The following is a 21,096-nucleotide window of genomic DNA, read 5'->3' as shown; positions in this document are numbered from 1 at the left end:
TCGATTTAATTATAATTTAATCACGGTTGAATTATAATGTTAAATCAATACTTAAACTAATTCAATGTGGATTGAATTTTAAATATGTTAGTTTTTGCATAGGACTAATATAAAAATAATTTTTAAAGCCCATATTTGCGCATGCAAGAATAATTTGACGGACTAACATTACAATGGTATATCCATGAAGCCGATCCTCGTGCAGGTGAGCCCATGCATGCTGTATTGGTTTTTGCAATGTGTTACACACAACTTGTTATATAAACATATACTTTTAAAAATGTATAAGTCAATTCTTTTGAAATATCTCAATATCTCTAAAAATTTTACAACATTTTCTGAGAAGCAAAATGTCAGTGTGTTCTTATTTTTGAGAAGTTCCGGAAGAAAGATAAATCCAAGCATAAACAACTTGTCTTATACTAATACATATGAGAAGCACAAATTAAGTTTTGTGTGAAGCATGGAAAGCAGCAGTATGAAGACCCTTAGCGGGGTTGGTCACAAGTGGTGCTTCATACTTGGTGAATAACTTGTAAGAGGAAATGAGCGAAAGCAAGACATAGCAAAAAAATGCGACAAATGTGATAGATGCTGAAGCAATAACTTTGTGACAAAATGGACCAAAAGAGGTACAAGCTGAGCTCCATGTTGTTGCACTGTTTCCCTTCTCAGCTAGGTACCACACTGCCACTGATGCAGCTCCAGCAGCCAGGATCAGGTACGTTAACACCTACCAAACTCAATGCAAATTAACATATTTAATATTCATATTTGACTTTATTATTATGCTATACATATATGCTCAAAATTGTCATAACCATAATTTAAGGCTGCTAGGAGTAGTGGTACTGGTAGTGGATAGAATCCAATTCATTTTTTACCAATTAAAAATCCAAAAATTCAAACAAAATTTGTTTGGAGATAAGTTTCACACAAAAAATAATCAAAATTTAGATGAAAAAGAAAGGGAGAGAAACTTTTTTAGTCAAAAAAGGAACAATTTCTCATTCTTAAATGCATAGTAATCGATAATAATAAAATTAATTCTAGTAAACAAAATTATTGCATTATTTCATATATTTTTATATTGTAAAAGGAAAATATACAAAAAAATATATAGTTTATTTAAAATAATTTTCTAGATATATTTTTACTAAAATATCACTTTTATCTTTACCAAAAAAAAGAGTTACTTTTACATTCTATTCGTTATTTTAGAATATATTTTGTATAAATGTTTTTCTCTCTTTTTCTCTACTTCTACACAATAAATAAAAAGAGAGAGAATAAAATATCTTTAGTTCCTATCTGTTATATAATAATTTAAAAATAATATCATTTCCTTTTTTTTTTTGCCCTCTCTTTTTCTTTTACTTTTGTTCTTACCAAATATAGAATGGTTGACGCAGCACATTTGCGAAGTGTATTGTCGCTCATCTACACAAGTCCTAATTAATTAAGAGTAACCAAACCCCAAACATATTTGGTCACACAGCGCATCCATATTGCCCCACATACTCTAGAATCCTAATTAAGAATAACGAACTCCTAATAAATTATATATATATATATATATACATTCGATCTTTTTTTAAATTATTGTCATTTTTTTTATCAAAACAATTGTTATTTTATAAATTTAAGACTCGCTCAATTTCTTTAACTTGTTAACTATATTTTCACTTAATAATTACATATATGTGTCTCTTAACTGTCTCATCACTTTTTGTTTTTACCTACCATATATATTTTCCTTTCATTAATATATACATCTTTTTCGTACCTATCCTTAATTAATTAATTAACTAGAAAATTAAAATATAACAATATTTTATATTGATTAAGTAGTTCAAATTTCATATATATATCACTGCACATATTTTTTTCCTCAATATTAAAAGAGGTATCACCAGTTTAAAGAATTTAATGTTATAAAAAATCTCAAATATTCGTTTTTGGAGCAAACTCTCAAATATTCTAACGTCTAAGATATTTGGTTGTACATAGCAATATCACTACGTTTTATAATTTTGTTGTTTGTTTTAAAATTAAAAAAAAAATCATTTTTTATGGTTTTCAATGAAAAATACACATTTCAATGCAATATACGATTAAAATTCATTTAGATGCATGACTAAATCGTACATTCAAATAACTCTTATTCTTAAATGATAAAAATAAATTAAAGTTATTCAAAATATAATGTTAATTATTTATATTTTTACTGTATATGATTTAAATATTTTTTTAAAAACAAAACTGATCGTCATTTTCCTTTATTTTGAATGACCAAAATTCAAATATATAGCTTATAGATAAGGATAACCCATGTGATGATATCAACTGACTCTTTAATGGCCTTCATAAATTATTAGGAAGAATAATAGGTACTCCTATTTCACATTAGTGATCAACACCCAGTATTGAAGTGCTTATCCTTTTTGGCAATTAATTATATCTACTAATTCACTTCTCTCATTCATGCACAATAAGAAGTAATTAAATGAGATGACCTGGTCAAGCAAAAAGAAGGTCCAAGCTCTAGACATGGTTGAAAGGTGTGGCAAAGCAACAATAACCGCTGAAAATAATGAATATCCTGCACAAATTCCATTTGCATGCACCAAATACCTGCAAGATACGTAATCCACAGGTCAAAATACGAATTTTGGTTCATCATTTCATTTCTATATATATATATATATATATATTAATGCTTTTGTATAATTATCTTTTTAATCTCAGCATACAAATAAGGTAAAGGTTTACTTATTTTTTACAAGAAAATTTATTTAGTTTTATCTTTCATTAACAGAAAATATGTGATGTACGTGTTTGGACCAATACTTTATACATTTCTAAAATTAAAGAACATTTTTTTAGAGTCTTGTTAATTGAAAAAATCCCCAAATTCAAAGTTTCAACTTACCAAAACAACCTCATTCGTAAACAAGAAAATTTACAACGATTAGGGTATCTAATCAACCAATTAAACTAGATGTTATTGGTGAGTGAACTGGAATGATATTTATAATTACATATGCATGTGAAAATCCAATTTTAAGTTTTGTAAAAGGAAATCGAATAATAAAGAAATAAATTGTATGTATCAATATACATGGAGTGTTGATACCTGAAAGCAGTAAGGTCGGTGTAGCTAACGGAGCCATACTGATTTTGCTGAGAGTTCTTAAGCATAATGACAAGAGCTGTTAAACAAAGACCAATTGTGAACAAACGCAGCAAGGTTTCCACAATACGTAGGACACTATCGTTGCTTTCTAATTCCTCGTCGCTTCCTTCACCTCCTATTAGTTGTTTGCCAGATCTTGAATTTTCAAGCACTTCATTTCCCTCTCCCATAACTATTACTAGTATGTTTTCTTTTCGTTTTCGTTATGCTTCAATTGCAATTTGCATCACCAATGATATGTGATATATTGTTATTATATGCCCGCAACATGAAGTGCGGCATTCAATGTCCATCATGTCATTTAAGGGAAGCCACGCAATCCTAAGGCAACAGCGACTAGTCAACTAGATTAGTCCCTTCCTTAATTTCATTTCCTTCTTGTCTAGGTAACTAGGGTTAGATTTTGCCATAACCATATCATGGGATATCAACTATCACTTTCCAATTTCCATTTCCATTTTCATGGGTCAACGTCAAGTTCACATGTGGTTTTCATTTTCATTTTAAGTCATGACCCGTTTACTTGCCTTTTCATTTTAAGTTTTCACCTTTTAATTAATTACAAAATTAATTTTTTCAAAAAATTTATGTTGAAAATAGAGAAAACAAAAAAATATTTTCAATATTTCTTACAAAATAAAAATACAAGTAAACGGACATCGTCCACCCTCTTTTTGAATAGACTGAGGTGGAAAAAAAGAAGAAGAGAAAAAACAATAAATATGATAAAAGTGACATAATGAACAGAAGAGAGAGAGTGAAATTAATATATTTAAAACAACTCCGAAAATGTATGGGTGGTGTTGGTTGAATGGGAAGTCATATAGTAATAAGTGTTGTGAGTAATTAATTTTGGAAGCGGACATGACATCGAATTCATGCTTACACTAAGAAGGTGAGACGGCTACTTATTAGTGAAAGTAAAATGGGAAGAAAGTTAGCACGGTTCTACTTATTACAGTATTAGTACTAACAAAATAAGAGTTAATCACGTATATACCAGCAGTGTAAAATTTTTTTACGTTGATAAGTGACAACCAATCATATTTTTTAATAGTATCATTATAGTTATTTATTTAATGAAATAAAAATAAAATAATTTAAAAAATATGATTGGTTGTCAGCGTAAAAAACTTTACACTGACAATGTATGGATGATTAACTCACAAAATAATATCTAAACGTGAAGCAATTTTTTTCTCTCACAAAATTTTAATAAATTTTATTACTAAATTATAATTTTCCATAATAGTTACCGATAGAAAAGTATTAAAATAATGTTAAAGAATATCAATATATCTCTTAAAACTAATTAGCAAGTGATTTGGTAGAGAACTAAGACGGGAAAGAAAGGAAAAAAAAAATTATAAAAATGTTATACAAAAATAAAATATAAAAATATATTTATTTATTTATTTAATGTTGCTTTGTTTTATAGGAGAGACTAGAGGCCAAATGTTTATGGCAGGATTAGTAATTCTTAAATGAGATAGATGACAGGGAAACGAACTCACGTTCATTAAACTCCATTTTCACTTTATGAAACAGACTGGTACTGCTATCGATTAAAGAAATAACAATTCCAAGTTACGAGTCTGTATTTTTAGTTCTTTTACATAGTAGAATTTAACACCGAAAAAAGAAAAAGAAAAAAATCAGTATCGTTGCTGCTTTTGGAGCATACTTTTGTAATCGAAATGATGCTGAAGTACGTGTATATATGTTTGTTTGGAGATTTCATTATTTTAGTTTTTTGTATTTCAAATCAACGTAATCCAGTTGATGTAAGATTGTTATAATATTCAATTAGTAAATTTGGATTTGAATTTAAATTTTAAATATATAATATAACTGTATTAAATATTTAAAAGTAAAATTTTGTCATTTATAATAATCTTATTCGAATTAAATATAATTAATTTTAATAAAGAATATCTATGATCTTTGATGGAAAAGAATAAGTACCAAAACCCCCCAAAAAAAAAAATTTAGGAATTTTATTAGGATATCATATAAAATGTTGGTTTAATTTTTAATAATCTATCGAAATATCTGGCATGTTTAAATAAAAAATTAATAATTGAATAAAAAAATATATCTGGCATATCAGCCAGCCCCAATTGAATTAAAAAAATATCTGGCATATCAACCAGCCCCGCATAATCACCATTTTGATTTATGCGATTTGAATTCGGCTTTGATCACCAATGGGCCACATGGGTACATTTCATTGTTATAAATGATCATCATATTTAATATTGGAGTATAAATTAATTTTTTATTTTAAATTTATATAAATTTTTTTATAGTGTGTTTGGATGAGAAATTTAAATGAAATAATTTATTTATTTAAATAATTTTAAATTTTTTTAAGTAAAATATCTTGTTTGGATGGAGAATTTATAAAGAATTTAAAATTCAAGCATTTGTGAAATTATTTGAAATAGTAAAATTTCAAATTTTAAAAAAAAAAATTCTCATATATTTTTTTTTATTTTATTTTATCTCTTAATATTTTTAATTATTGAATATTAAAAAATATTTTTAAAATTATTAAATATTATCTAATATTAATTTTTAAAATTATTAAATATGAAAATTAGCTAATATTTATTTTTATAAAATTTAATTTAAAAATTTCAACATATAAATGTACTTTAAAAATAAATTTTACCATGGTGGAATCAAATTATTATATCCAACTTAACAATTTAAACTTTAAGAAATTTGAATTAACTTATCCAGATAAAATATTTTAAGAATGATAGAAATTGAAATCAAAGTAATTCAAATACAAAAAATTTAAAATTTCTTAAATTTGTAAAATTTCTCATCCAAACACATGCTTAGAGTGTGTTTGGAAAGAAAATTTAAATGAAGTAATTCATTTATTTGAAGAATTTCAAATTCTTTAAGATGAAATATTTTGTATGAATGGATAATTTATAAAGAATTTGAAATCCAAGCATTTGTGGAATTCCTTAAAATAGTAGCATTTCAAATTCTCCCAAAAAGTAAGAATTTGAAAATTTTCATTTTTTTCTTCTTATTTCAGTTATATATTTTTATATTATCTCTTATCTTTTAATGTTTTTAATTATTGAATATCAAAAATATTTTTAAAATTATTAAATATTATTTAATACTAATTTTTAAAGTTATAAATACTTAAAAATTAGCTAATTTTTATTTTTATAAAATTTAATTTAAAAATTTCAACATATAATTTTTGATGAAAATTTTTGTGTATATTTTCTAGATCTCGTTTAAAAAAACTTTTTAATAATTTATTTGTACTTATCTCCTTTTATAAGTGTTCATGAGAGTGTTTAGATAAATTTATAAAATATTTTGATAGATATCTTCAATAAGAATAGTTTTCTATTTTATTTTTCATTTTTTATTAAAAAATAATTTTATATTCATTTTTATTATTCTCTCGTTTTTGTTTTTTTCCTTCCAAAAATTTTTGTTCCTCTTTATTTTTTTTTCTCTTTCCCTTCAAAACCCCCCCCCCCCCTCCAAAATTCACATTCTCTTAATAAAATCGTTCTAACTTTCTTTTATAAAATAACACATCTACTTTATTGAAAATCTCTTTGTCGGAATGTAACATTATTTTTATTGTGAATTTCAATCATTTTTTTACTTATTATTTATACTTATCACATAATTTCATTACAGAACTTAAAATTCAAATATTCAAGTTTTTTCTTTCTTCTATTTTTATTATTTTTAATCATGATTTTATAGAATATATTGAATTGAATTTTAATTTTTAATTTTTTTTTAATTTTTAATCATAGTTATATAAAATTGATTTTTCATATTTTATTAATAATTTATTTTCTATAAATTAAAATCATATAAATGGTGACTAATAATTTTTATTATTTTTAATATTATTATGATATATAATGTTATTTTTAAAAATTATTAATTTTTTATTTTAATTTATTTTCTATCAACATTTATTTTGTAATTTTTTAATTTTTAAAATGAAACAAGATATATATCCAAACATTTTTAAATTATAGAAGTATTTCTCAATATATATATATTCAAATTCAAAAATTCATTGAATTTAAAATACTTATAATATAAACTCTTATTACATTAAAAATTTATTAAATAAGAAGTCAATTAAATTATTTATCAAAATTTCTTTTATTTACTTTTCTTAACCTTATAATAGTTGATCGATCCGTTTTAATATAATTAATGTTTTCTATAAAAAGTTTAAAACCAAATAGGATAATCATGATCATAGTTATGTACGTTGTTAATGCACAACCGAATCTATTATTGCAAAAATTGATTTTATAAAATTAAATTTGGAATGTGAGTAAAATCACAGAGGAAAATCATGACACATAAATAACTCTTCATGAGTGTGGGCCTGTATCATATTGGGCTTGAGGAAGTTGTTGCAGTGGGCTCAATTTATTTATTTATTTTTCGTCTAATCGTAACCCACACACTATGTCCAAATTTTTAAAACCAAAACCCCTAAGAGCTCAATCCGAAAGGGGTACCCATAATGACATGGTAAAAAAAAAGTTGGAAACGTGATGGCACCCATTACCACAAAAATATAATTCATATACTAGAAAGGGAAAAAAGTCAAAGTCTGTATATTGGTATACAAATAATGGTAAAAAAAATTTAATTGTAATAAAATTCAATAAATAAATAAATAATATAGTAGGAATTGACTGTAATAAGAATATTCCCTCTATTTTCATTTATAAGACTTGATTTAGAAAAATTATTTGTTTCTTTATCTAAAATCCAATTCATAGTGTTTGATGAATTAATTGTTTTTGAACTAAAATACCCTTAATTAAAACATTTTTCCTTAATTTGATATAATATTGTCATACATTCTAATTAGCTAATAGAATAAGACATATTAATTATGAGAAAAAAAAAATATGACATGCACTTTAATTAATTAATTTAGAAAGAGGTAGGTATTAATTAAGAAAGAAAAAAACTACAAATTTTTTTTTTAAAAATATATAAAAGTAAAATAAATTTATTGTTATCAACGTAGATCAATTACTTTTCTTAATTTTAATGAATTAGGTATTTAAGTTATATATATATAATTAGTAATAATAATAAAATTTGACTTAAAAAATTGATAATAATAACAATAATAAGTGGATTAAATCGTAGGATAAAATTCTATGTACATTAGTAACCAAGATGTTGGATATAATTAGAATTTGAGAATATTTAAAGTTTCATCAAGTATTGGGAATAACATGCAAATTATATTGATTAAAGCCTAAAATAAAGTAACGAATAATCAGTATACAGTAATAGATATTTATTCAATTTTAATATATACTAAGATTATTATTGCAAAGAATTGAAGCAGCATTTGAATTTTAAAAAGGTGTTATAAAAACTTTTTTGAAAATTTTTTCTAACCAAATCACGAATTCATATTTAAACTAAAAATTACACTAGTGGAAAAAATACTTTTAAAATCGGTCATTTTTGACTTTTAAAATCGGTTCTCTGACCGATTTTAAAAGAGCCGATTTTAAAAAGTGGGACTTTTAACATCGGTCGCTGAACGACCTGTACTGCTTTCAGTGCAGCCCGTTCTGGAAGCAGAATGGCTTGTACTGCTTGTAGTACGGCCCGTTCTACAAACAGTACAGGCTGTCCTGCTTGCAGCATGGGCCGTACTGCAAGCAGTACAGACCGTTCTACTTGTAGAACCGACCGTTCTAGGGTCGTTCTAGAGTCAAATTCGCCCACAAACAACGAAATAAGAGACATGAGAAGAGAATGTTACCTTGATGTTGTATTCTTTCGAGAAAATGACAAGCTGCACACTTCAGATGAGAGCCCGAGAGAGTAAATAGAAGAATATATGAACTAATAAAGCAAAGAGTAGAGAATGGAGCTAGGGGGAGAATGGGAGTAGAGATAGTATAAATTAAGTCTCTGATGCTACTTTTAAAATCGGTTGTTCAATAATCGATTTTAAAATCGGCTATTTGAGAGCCGATTTTAAAAGTAGCGTCAGAGACTTTTAAAATTGGTCGTAACGTAGCCGATTTTAAAAGTAATTCCATTATTTACAAAATTGTCACCGCGTCACTTTTAAAATCGGCTACCTTATGACCGATTTTAAAACCCCGATTTTAAAAGTCATTTTTGTACTAGTGTCAAACTCTATTCTTTATTGAAAAAAAATCAAACAATTTAGATTAACATTAATTAAAGAATTTATTTAGTATATAGAATTAAAATTATAGTATATATACTTCCCATATTTATTATGTCATAAATTAAATTACTTCAAATTACAATTCTTATATTTGAAATTTCAATTCTATTTTGACTCTAGAGTACTTACGAATAAAGTTAATTTTGGTGTAGGTAAAGAATAAAATGGTGGATGCATATTTATTAATTCCATATAATATAGGTTAAAAATCTTTTTTGGTCTCTTATAATATTTTTTTGTTTCAATTTAGTCTCACTTTAATTTTAGGTTTCAATTTGGTCCCCAATAATTTAAATCATGACAATTTGGGACTTCCGTCTAAATGATTTAAACGGAGTTAACTGGTGGCCACGTGGATGCTAGGTGGATGCCACGTAGATGGATCCCAAAATACTTGAATACACCTGGAACCAGAACGGCCCGTTTTAGTTACACTATTGGTGTGTAAATTTTGTACCTGGAACGGGCCGTTCCAGATGCAAAATTAACACACCAACAGTGTAACCAGAACGGGGCGTTCTGGTTTGAACGGGCCATTCTGGTTCCAGAATTTCATGCACAAAAAAACCAAAATACAAAGCATTTCAAATACTAGATTTGGTAATATTGTTAATGGGGATTGATAACTTCAATTGCTAAACATTTTGGCTATACAGTGTATCATTAAGGACGATGCAGTGTATCACTAAAGATAATGGTAACAAGTTTTATTTCATTGTTAGTCAAATTGGAGTGAACCACTTTCTAACAAATTGACATTATATAGTTAAGGATGAAACGAAACGGTGTTTCCCCTTGGAGTCATTGACGATGTACCCCAACAATAACAACCTGTTCTTGAGGAGGTACAACCTGAATTTTTGTGGTTTAGGGTTTCCCTTCAGCGTTACCCAGATGATTTCCTTTCTCAATAATTTCTTTGAACTTTTTTAGTATATGTTATATTCTGAATTTTTTTTTCAGTTTCTGAACCATGTTTCTGTCTTTGAATTTATGATATATTATGAATTTTTATTTTCAATTTTTGAATCACATTGAGGCATTTTAGTCAAGATTTTGAACTGGATAAGTTCAAATCAAAGAAATTTTTTGGAAAGTCTTATCTTATTTGATTCTCTTTCTTTTAGTTTTATTCATAAATGAATATTAATTTATTGTATTTTTTATTTATTATATTTATATTAATATAGTTATAATAAAAAAAATACAATAAAAAGCAAGAAGTTGGCGTTCTGGAACGGGCCGTTCTGAATTCAGAACGGCCCGTTCTAACAGCAGAACGACCCGTTTTGGTTTCAAAATGGCCCATTCTGCTGCACTCATGTTGTGTTAAATTTGCATTTAGAACGACTCGTTCCAGTTGCAAAATTAACACATAACATGTGCATGCAGAACGGGCCGTTCTGGATCCAGGTGTTTTCATGACATTCGGCATCTCCTATGCATCTACGTGACATCCACCTGGCATTCACGTCAGCAGGAGTTAACCTCGTTTAAATCAATTTAAACGGAAGTTCCAAATTGCAATGATTTAAATTGTTAGGGACTAAATTGAGACCTAAAGTTAAAGTGGGACTAAATTGAAACAAAAAAATATTATCAAGGACCAAAAGAGATTTTTAACCTATAATATATTTAATAAATTTTGAAATATTTCATATTTATTGTAAATAAAAATAATTTATGTACTACTAATGTAAATAGTTTTTTGCACCGTCATTAATTATAAATTGACATGTAAAGCAAGTTGTTTTATTTTATTTTTTAAATTTTAGAATGAATTTATATTGATTAATAATATAAAAGTTTCTAGAGTGACAGCACATAGGACTTAATTTCATTATCAAAAACATTAGAATTAAGGAAGAAAATAGGGGAGTGGATGAGCGCAAGATCCGGAATTCATCGCATTGGGCTGATCACACAAAGATTTTCCGGTGTTGGAGATATCCACATGGAATACAACGACTTCACCCTTATCCATACTTCCTTCTCAATCCACGCACTCACCCTTTTTTAATAATAATCATTTCTTTTATTTCTTAGTATTAAGTTTTCATTTTAATAATGTTAGGGGGGTGTATTGAATTAGGATTTTAAAGGACTTTTTTAGTTAAAAAAAATCCTGCGGATTTTAAAAGACTTTGCAGGATTTTCATGACTTTTAAGATTTTGCAAGATTCTACAAGACTTAAAATCAGAATTTTAATGGATTCTGCAAGACTTTTAAATTAGGATTTTAATGGATTCTGTGGGATTTTGTGGAGTTTTGACATTTGATAAGATTTAAAAAAAATTATACATTCAAATTTAAAAAGAGTCAAAAATAAAAATAATAAATAAAAAAAATAATGTCTAGATAAATAATAATAATAATTCTCTATAATATTCTATCCTCTTTTTATAGCATCCACTATCAATTGTAACAATTCATCGGAATCATCCTTAATCCAAGCTTCATAGTTTTCTTTCTCTTTTCATTTTTCTTTATTATTTCCTTGTGAATCTCCCATTTGAATTACTAAAACAATATATGTTAAAAAATAGTTATATAAATAATTACGGATAATAGACAAAATCAATAAAATTATATTATTATTTTTAGAAGCACACCATCATACAAGATTGAATATATTTTTGCTATCCAAATGGATCAAATACCTCAGTTATTATAAAAAAAATGTAAAAACGAAAATATAGAAACATAAGATAATTTTTTATATAAAAAAATTAGTATATTCGATACTGAAAAAATATTTAGATATATAATTTTTTTTATATAAACAGAAGTATTTAGATATAGAGAATATATATATATATATATATATATATGATAATTTTTAACGATATTTATAAATATAAATTATTCTAACAAATATTTTAACAATATTTTCTTTTTTAAAAAATAAGTTAATGAAGGCATAAATCCTAAACCCTAAAAAATTAGATATTGCAATGTCTTATGTTAATTTTCTTTTTTTAAAATATAAAAAATCTTAATTTCATAATATAAAAATAAAAAAGAAAAATTCATAGTAAATAAAATAAAATAATTGTTGAGTCATAAAAGGAGGAGGGATAAGAGTAACAAATTCAAGGGAAAGAGAGAATTCGCAATTTTTATGCTAAGAGGGTTCTTCCCCCTACTAAGATCCATTTTTATCTCATTCTACTCACAAAAACCCTAACAAATTCATCTTTTATATATATATATATATATATATATATATTGTTGAGATTATGATATCAATTTCATCTTTCACCTTTTTCTTTTCTTAACGTGTGTCATAAAAAAAATTACCACATAAAAGTTAAAATTTCAAGTATTTTTTTGTGTTATATAAAGGAACAAATTCAACTACATAGAATAAAATAAAGTAAGTCAATTAAAGAGAACGAACAGAAAAATAAAACAAGTCAATGACACTATCATTTACATATTAGAGTTTCACAAAATAGGAGAATGGTATGAGAATAGTATTATATATGAGCAATGAACAATAGTGTAGTATTATTAGTAGAGAAAAAATGGAGAAGACAGGAGCATAGAAAAAAAAGATGAAAAACTCACTTGAAAATTCTTAAAACACTTGAAAAATCATTTCAAACAATCCTTCAAAATCCGATGGGTTTGGATGGGATTGTTTTATGAATCTGGTATTTATAGATAACACTAGAAAGTCTTTCAAAATCCCTCTCACACAACAATCCTTTAAAATCCTTAAATTTTTGAATACCAATGGATTGTTTTTAAGTTGTAAAAAATCTCAAATGAATACCAGTGGATTTTAATGGACTCTTTAAAAAATCCTAAAAATCCAGATTGAATACCACTGGATTGTTTTTAAGTGACATAAAATCCTGATTGAATACCAATGGACTTTTTTACTCAAAAAAAGTCTTTTAAAATCCTACGAAATCCTAAACCAATACACCCCCCCTTAGTTTTCTCTTACCAATTACGAAATTATGTCTAAACATTTTTGTTGGGTTTAGAAGCCATCGACGAAGTGACATATTCAATGTGTCGTTATCTACACTTGCAAATTTAAGTTTGTATGCAAAATGTACATTTTCAGTTTGATAATGTATACGTGTTTTTAAAACAAGTATAATTTTAATTAAACGTAACAAAAAAGAATGGTATATGTGAAAGGATGGTACATTAGTGGAAGTTGCATCTGGGGGAACAAGAAATATCAAATTCGGATAAAACCGAATCTTACTCTCTCTGTCAAAAAAGATTATGATAAAATAGATAAAGCGAAATAAAAAAAATACCAATCTTATCCAACATCTTAAAGCCTTTGCTTATAAACCGTCCAATACTTCTCTTCACAAACACAAACTAAAGTACTCGTGATTCTATTTAAAGCGCACACAGCTTTAGAACAGAGAAAAGTGCGTACATGTTTCCAGATACAAATTGTTGCGTGTGGTTCATTGGTTAGGAAGAAGAATAAAAGGTTGAGACATAAAAACCCCAAAAAGGGTGTTCGAGAAACAAGGTTTTTTGTTGAGAGATGGAACAGCTAAAGTATAAGGTTGTCGAAGCTGATAATAACAAAGGACCAGTTGAGGAGTGTGGTCTTGCTCGTTCTTTTTCTTCTTCTGAGTCTGGATTTTCAAGTGGTTCATCGTTGGATTCTGATTCATTTGAAGAAGTTACATCCCCTGCTTCTTCTTCTTCTTCTTCTTCGTCTGATCAACTTGCAAATGAGCCGTTGAATGACATGTCTTTTTTGTTTCAACAACTTCCCATCAAGTAAGTTTCTCTTCTCTGTCCACCCTTTAGTCTTGTTTATTATTTTACACTATTGATTACTCAAAACATGATTTTTAAAATAATTATTAACTAAAGTAATAACTAAAAGAATTAGACTTTAATGACAAGTTGTTGAGGAAATGATTCCACAATTAAGTTTTTTTTTTTCAATAAAAATTAGTTATTTTAAAAATTGTTAAATGTTTCGCATTAATAATATACTATAAAGACTATTATTCTTTGATTATTTACCGAATAGTATTCTTGGTGCAAATGAAAAGACAAGGGGATAATTTTATTATTCATATAATATATGATTGGACTATAATTTACACTATTTTTTGTTTTTGCTTATAAAGTTTGTGTGATTGATAATAATGTTTAGGAGGGGGCTTTCAAAGTATTACGAGGGGAAGTCACAGTCTTTCACTTCATTAGCAAAAGTGAGGAGCTTGGAGGATCTAGCCAAGCCAGAGAATCCATACAATAAGAAGTTGAAGTCTTGGAGAAGCTATGGATGGGGAATGGATGAGACACAAGGAGGTCCTTGTGCTATCTCTAGGCATGGTTCTCATTCTCAAAATCAAAGGGGTTCATGTTCTTCCTTGAGTGTAAATAGGGGCAGTGAGAGAAGTACCCCAATCCCACCACATGGATCTACCACTACTAGCTCTATTCCTAATCAAACAGCTCTGTTTGTTTGAAAGGGATCAAAAGACAAGTTCATCAGATTGAAGGGTTTTTTGTTCTTTTGGTAAATTAATAGTTGAGTGGTATATGGTGTAAGGAATTTTCAGTCATAGTCTTTAAAAGTGTAATTAGTTGTCACATTATGTTGATTTAATTATTTTCATTCTCATAGAAAGCGGATTAGAAGTTTAATTTTAATATATCCTCAGTTTAATTTTTAACGATGTAATTTAGATTGTATGATTTATTTATTTATTTATATAAATCTATGATCATCAACGCATTGCAATTAAATTCTAAAAGAAGGACATTAGAAAATGAGGAATACAACCCAATCACTCTCTCTCATGTAGTTTTAAAAGATTTTATTTATTTATTTATTTTAAAATATTAGGTCTAGTGACTTACATAAAGAGTTAAACCTATATTAAAAGATATCAACGTTAGACAAATCTTAATGTCTCGAGAGTTTGATTAAAAAAATATGATGAGATAGTCTTTATGCAAAATCAGTATATATTGTTGTCAATATTATGACTAAAAAAAACTTATATTAAATGATAGATTTACTTCTTAAGTAGAAGTTTTAATTTATAATATATTTATAAATCAATCAGTTAAATCTTATATAAATTTTGATTTTACATAATACGATAATTAATTTATTAAATTTTATATATAACTACATTAACTAAATTATCAAGTGATCAAAATAATGAATAAAATTATCATTCAAATAATTTTAGTATATCTAAAATTTGAAACTATGCAATTTATTGCGAGAAAATATTAATCTATTTCAAAATTTCAAATGGCTGATTTTCAAAATTTTAACTTTAAACTTTAAAAACTAATTTATTTTTTAAAAAATCTTTCACACAAAAATAATAGAAAGCCTAGAAGAATGTGAGGAAGAACTGATACAAGTAAATCAAGAAAGAAAAAACAGAGGAAGTCAACTTATTATGTCTTTTTTAAAATAAAAAAAAAACAGCAAAGTACCTACAATTTTAATGGATAATGGATCTTTCGTTTTTCTTTATGCGTAATTGGTATTTTGTTTAATTGCTCTCTCTCTCTCTCTAAAAAGAATTTTAAATAATAAAGTCGATGATCATAAAGAATGATTACATTTCTTTTTCTAATTCATATAGTATTATAACGATATTAACTTTGCTACCAAACACATTAATCAACTAATATGAAGTTATTTTAATTTAAATGAGTGATTTCAAATTTCAAGTTCTAAATTCATGAATATATAATTGTATTAAATAATTACAGTAATCACTTTTAATTTTTCTATGGGAGATACGTGCTTTTTTTTAAGAACATTAATCCATCTTGTAATGGGGAATCAAATACCCTTTTGACCAGTGCACAACTCAAAAGGATATTCGATCATAAGGAAAATCGGATACTCATCACCACCGAAGCTACATTACCCTAGGTCGAGTAGCCACCTAGAAGCCTGTTGAGATTTCCGTTGAAACACTTTTGTTAATATTTGTAAATTCGTTTAATTCTATCAACGGTCTCAAACACGGCAAGTATACCGGCCGTTCAAGTAGTAAAAATATCGTATCCACAGGGATTAGAAGGTAATATAAGCATTTATTGACTATTCGTGACTAAAGAATAATTCCAATTTCATAGTTTGTGCAGTGAATGCAAAGTTGTGACTATTGGAATGAAAGCTGTAAATAAATATTGTTTTGTGAGTGGAAAAGGTAAGGAATGGTATTGTGGTATTGTGAGGTTGTGGGGGTCAGATTTCACCAAACGTAACACTAATGTATCCTTAATCTCTTGTTGAATTCATTGCTTAGTCAACCCATAAGTTTACTCAAACCTAATCCCTTAGAGAAAGAGCCTAGATGCGGATATTGAATATCAATCCCTTGAGTACCCAATATCTACACCCGTATTACGGGCTAGGGTTTAAGACTACTAATGGGTCAAGCTCTATCCCTAGATACAATCACCACTAGGCATATGTTTCAGAACTAGTTTCAAAGGTTATTTTCCAATACCCATGGAACCTTAAATCATGCAAAGGGTGATCAATCCAAAGCAAGCATTAAGAATAGAAACAAACACAACAACGAATAAAACAACATGTATATATATCATTAAAACCGTAAAGATTACAATAGAGTACGTTGGTTACATCTAACCCCACAAAATGGGTGAAACCACTCAACAAAGAGGGCAAATACAAAATAGAGATGGAAGAGGAAGTGAAGAACCGAAGGAAAGATCCGCACACGGACGATCCCAAGCCCTGGGAATCCCTTCCGCAGCTCCTGGAGGCGCCCAATGTGAGAATGGAGAGAAAGATCCCCGAAAATGGCTTCAAATACGAGCCTGGGAGATCAGATTAGGGTTCCGCGCCCGACGCACAATTCTTCGCGCCCGGCGCAAGTTCTTCCAGAGAAGTCAAGCACTCTCTGTCTCAACACAAGCCCGGCGCAATTCTTTTTGCGCCCGGCTTAATTCTTTTTGCGCCCGGCTTAATTCCTTTTGCGCCCAGCGCAATATAACTGGCAGAGATGAAATACTCTGTTTTTGTCACGCCCAGTGCGGGTTATATTGAGCCCGGCGCAGAACCTCTTCTCTGCTCCTTAGCTTCTTAGGTTTCCAATCCTAAGAGTCTTCAATCCTCAAGTCACTAGCTCAATACCTGCACAAAAAATGAGGTGTATTAAGGTATTGTTAGCTGAATTTGGGTTAGTTATATCTGTACACAAAATGAACCAAAAAGAGAACAATTATATTGCAATGGTTCAAAGGATGAGTGAAATTTGTTCAATAAGTCTCATCCAAAAAGAGGTAAAATTGAGACTTAACAACTCCCCCAAACTTAGAACCTTGCTTGTCCTCAAGCAAAAGGTAATTAATCTAGCAGATAACAAGCAATGCAAGTGAGTCAATTTCTACATCCTAGTTCACTTGTATCTTCTTTTCGCAAGCATGAACCTCAGATGAATTTCCAATCACAATTATTGCACTAGAACATGACAAGGTGCAAACAAAGGTTTCAAAAGAGATCAAAGAGTTGAGAAGAGTAATGACTATCTGTGTAAGCATCCTCACTAGAAAAATGTTTCTCTCTATGCACACTAGTGTATCAGGGTGAGTGTTTCTCTCTAGTCTACTACTCACGCCACATAATTCAACTTTGCTCTTCGTTTCCAAATGAAACCAGTGGTAAAACAAATGCAGACACTTATCACAAGGTCTTTATTAGGGCAATCTGGGTCAAGCAGGGTCAAGCGGTAGCAGTTTTATGGTTTTTCAAGGATTGAAGGTGCTATAGCTTAAGAGAGAAAATAAGATTTTACAATGATGTCCCTCTCCATACCCCATTACAACAATTTGGCACATGCCCTTTACCTGATCCAAGCCATTAGCCTTTATGAGATGCATATTTACATTTTTGCATCTTAATATTTTTGTTTTTGTTTTGCTTTGTTTTTCTCTCTTTTTTTTTTTTTGTTTTGTAATGGCTGACCACATACTTTCTTCTTCCCAAAATTCCCCATTCTTCAACTCCCCCAAACTTATTTGATGTCATCAGTTTGCTCTCTTAACCAAAGCAAGGGTTATGGTTAATTTTTCATGGTTTGGGACAAGTGGAAGGTGTGGTGTTTAGGCTTAGAAAGGTATGGGTCAAGTGAAGAGTGGAGATGACTTTTTGGCTTAGATGGTTACAAAATAGAGGAGTATGAATGCCTTGATCATATAAGTGCACAACATAAACAAACCACCAGGGAAACTCAAGCAAAGTCTATCATGCAACCTAAGTGTAGTTCACTCATAGGTATTTAGGCTCACACCTCACCCGGCTATGCATGCACAACTATCAAACTCAGCTCAGTTCTATGATCAACATTGAAACCCGTATGCAACTAGTTATGAACTAAATATCTAATGTGACTTGAAAATGTATAAGGTACACACACCATAAACATCAAGCAAACTATAATCCAGAATCGACCACAAACAAAACAAGTATCAACAAGATTAAAAACCATGCTAAGGCAGACTATTCACAAAAAGAACCAACAGAGTAATCATCAAAAAGACTATATATAAAAATAGTTAAATACTGAAAATAAAAGACAGAAGAATAAATTGCAATAGACAAAGGTAAACTAAGGTAGGCTCCATCTGCTTCCATCTATGGGGTCTGGTCATCATCATCTCCAAGAGCTGCTCTACCATCATCAACTCCATCAGCATCAGCAGCTCCACTCCCCCAAACTTAGGAGCCTGGTCCCCAGGCCAACCAGTATATGCCTGAAAGTTCTGGTAACCAGAAGTGATTGCGGAGTATAATCATGAAAGAACATGGTGAGCACAAAAATTATACACATTGATGATCAAGCAAATATAGCAAAAAATGGAGAATATCCTTAGACCAAAATTAAGCACAACATGCATGCACACGGAATTGGACGATAATAATGCAACATAAAGCACACAAACATACAACATACAACAGAACATAAAGAAACATGATTGAAAACAGATAAATATTGGGTGTCAGGGGTGTGGTGCGCCGGGCTTAACACAGATGCGCCGGGCTTCATATCAGCGAAAATCAACGAGGTTTCAAAATCTGATATCGCGCCGGGCGTGCGTTAAACGCGCCCGGCGTGGTGGGTTCCAGAGACCACAATTCGAGTCTTGCGCTGGGCGCGAGGTGAAGCGCGCCGGGCGCGTAACCCTGATATGGTCAGTTTTTTTGCCTAAATTTGCTTTGAAAGGAGGCCTTATAACCACCCGGAAACAGAGTTACCTCATCTCTCACACTCCAAGCAAAATATACCCTATATTTACTCATTCAAACATGATTCAAACACTTAACAATTAACACAAACAACATATAACACAACAACATATAACACAAAACATATATAACATAAAACAACATATAACACAATCCAACACATAATACAAAACAACACATATATCACAGAACAACATGCAACACAAATCTAAAACAAAGTTTAGATCTCTGGGTTGCCTCCCAGGAAGCGCTTGTTTACTGTCCCGAGCCTGACGATGACCAACTTGAAGTGCTCTACTCTCCTTCTCCTCCTGTTGCTCTTGTTCCTCCTTGCTTTGTGCTCAATCTGAGGATTGCTCAGCAACTGCTCAGAGGAATTGGTCAATCTAGTTCACAGTACCTTGCATACAAGAGAAAGCAGAAGACTAGAGCGCACAGGTTAGCTTCAACAATTCATTACCAACACACAAATAAAAATAACAATAAAAACAAAGAATAAGTCACAAATAGCTACAAATACTAAATCGCCATTCTAATCCCCGGCAACGGCGCCAAAAACTTGTTGAGATTTCCGTTGAAACACTTTTGTTAATATTTGTAAATTCGTTTAATTCTATCAACGGTCTCAAACACGGCAAGTATACCGGCCGTTCAAGTAGTAAAAATATCGTATCCACAGGGATTAGAAGGTAATATAAGCATTTATTGACTATTCGTGACTAAAGAATAATTCCAATTTCATAGTTTGTGCAGTGAATGCAAAGTTGTGACTATTGGAATGAAAGCTGTAAATAAATATTGTTTTGTGAGTGGAAAAGGTAAGGAATGGTATTGTGGTATTGTGAGGTTGTGGGGGTCAGATTTCACCAAACGTAACACTAATGTATCCTTAATCTCTTGTTGAATTCATTGCTTAGTCAACCCATAAGTTTACTCAAACCTAATCCCTTAGAGAAAGAGCCTAGATGCGGATATTGAATATCAATCCCTTGAGTACCCAATATCTACACCCGCATTACGGGCTAGGTTTTAAGACTACTAATGGGTCAAGCTCTATCCCTAGATACAATCACCACTAGGCATATGTTTCAGAACTAGTTTCAAAGGTTATTTTCCAATACCCATGGAACCTTAAATCATGCAAAGGGTGATCAATCCAAAGCAAGCATTAAGAATAGAAACAAACACAACAACGAATAAAACAACATGTATATATATCATTAAAACCGTAAAGATTACAATAGAGTACGTTGGTTACATCTAACCCCACAAAATGGGTGAAACCACTCAACAAAGAGGGCAAATACAAAATAGAGATGGAAGAGGAAGTGAAGAACCGAAGGAAAGATCCGCACACGGACGATCCCAAGCCCTGGGAATCCCTTCCGCAGCTCCTGGAG

At 29.3% G+C, this 21,096-nt stretch overlaps 2 protein-coding genes across 2 annotated transcripts; one reads left to right on the top strand and one right to left on the bottom strand.

Moving 5' to 3' along the window:
- Nucleotides 1–334: 334 nt before the first annotated feature.
- Nucleotides 335–3,438, bottom strand: LOC109814183 (CASP-like protein 2A1). The gene is made up of 3 exons (XM_020378555.3): nucleotides 3,137–3,438; nucleotides 2,517–2,634; nucleotides 335–733 (listed from the first exon to the last, which is right to left on the bottom strand). Exons 1-3 carry the CDS (start codon nucleotides 3,364–3,366, stop codon nucleotides 446–448), a joined length of 636 nt encoding a protein of 211 aa, XP_020234144.1. The 5' UTR covers nucleotides 3,367–3,438; the 3' UTR covers nucleotides 335–445.
- Nucleotides 3,439–13,782: 10,344 nt separating this feature from the next.
- LOC109814185 (protein OXIDATIVE STRESS 3 LIKE 4) lies at nucleotides 13,783–15,122 on the top strand. Its single transcript, XM_020378558.3, has 2 exons — nucleotides 13,783–14,211; nucleotides 14,597–15,122. Exons 1-2 carry the CDS (start codon nucleotides 13,970–13,972, stop codon nucleotides 14,913–14,915), a joined length of 561 nt encoding a protein of 186 aa, XP_020234147.2. The 5' UTR covers nucleotides 13,783–13,969; the 3' UTR covers nucleotides 14,916–15,122.
- The last annotated feature ends 5,974 nt before the right edge of the window (nucleotides 15,123–21,096 follow it).

Source organism: Cajanus cajan, chromosome 9 (assembly GCF_000230855.2).
Source record: "Cajanus cajan strain Asha chromosome 9, NIPB_CcT2T_4, whole genome shotgun sequence".
Classification (NCBI taxonomy): domain Eukaryota; kingdom Viridiplantae; phylum Streptophyta; class Magnoliopsida; order Fabales; family Fabaceae; genus Cajanus; species Cajanus cajan.
This window is presented reverse-complemented; position numbering and strand designations above follow the sequence as displayed.

Excerpts from the sequence above, each read along its gene's own strand:
- LOC109814183 (XM_020378555.3), bottom strand. The coding sequence starts at position 3,366 with ATGGGAGAGGGAAATGAAGTGCTTGAAAATTCAAGATCTGGCAAACAA. Across the intron at positions 2,635-3,136 it reads ACCGACCTTACTGCTTTCAG|GTATTTGGTGCATGCAAATG; the intron begins GTATCAACACTC and ends CGTATCTTGCAG. Across the intron at positions 734-2,516 it reads CCTTCTTTTTGCTTGACCAG|GTGTTAACGTACCTGATCCT; the intron begins GTCATCTCATTT and ends TGAGTTTGGTAG.
- LOC109814185 (XM_020378558.3), top strand. The coding sequence starts at position 13,970 with ATGGAACAGCTAAAGTATAAGGTTGTCGAAGCTGATAATAACAAAGGA. Across the intron at positions 14,212-14,596 it reads TTTCAACAACTTCCCATCAA|GAGGGGGCTTTCAAAGTATT; the intron begins GTAAGTTTCTCT and ends AATAATGTTTAG.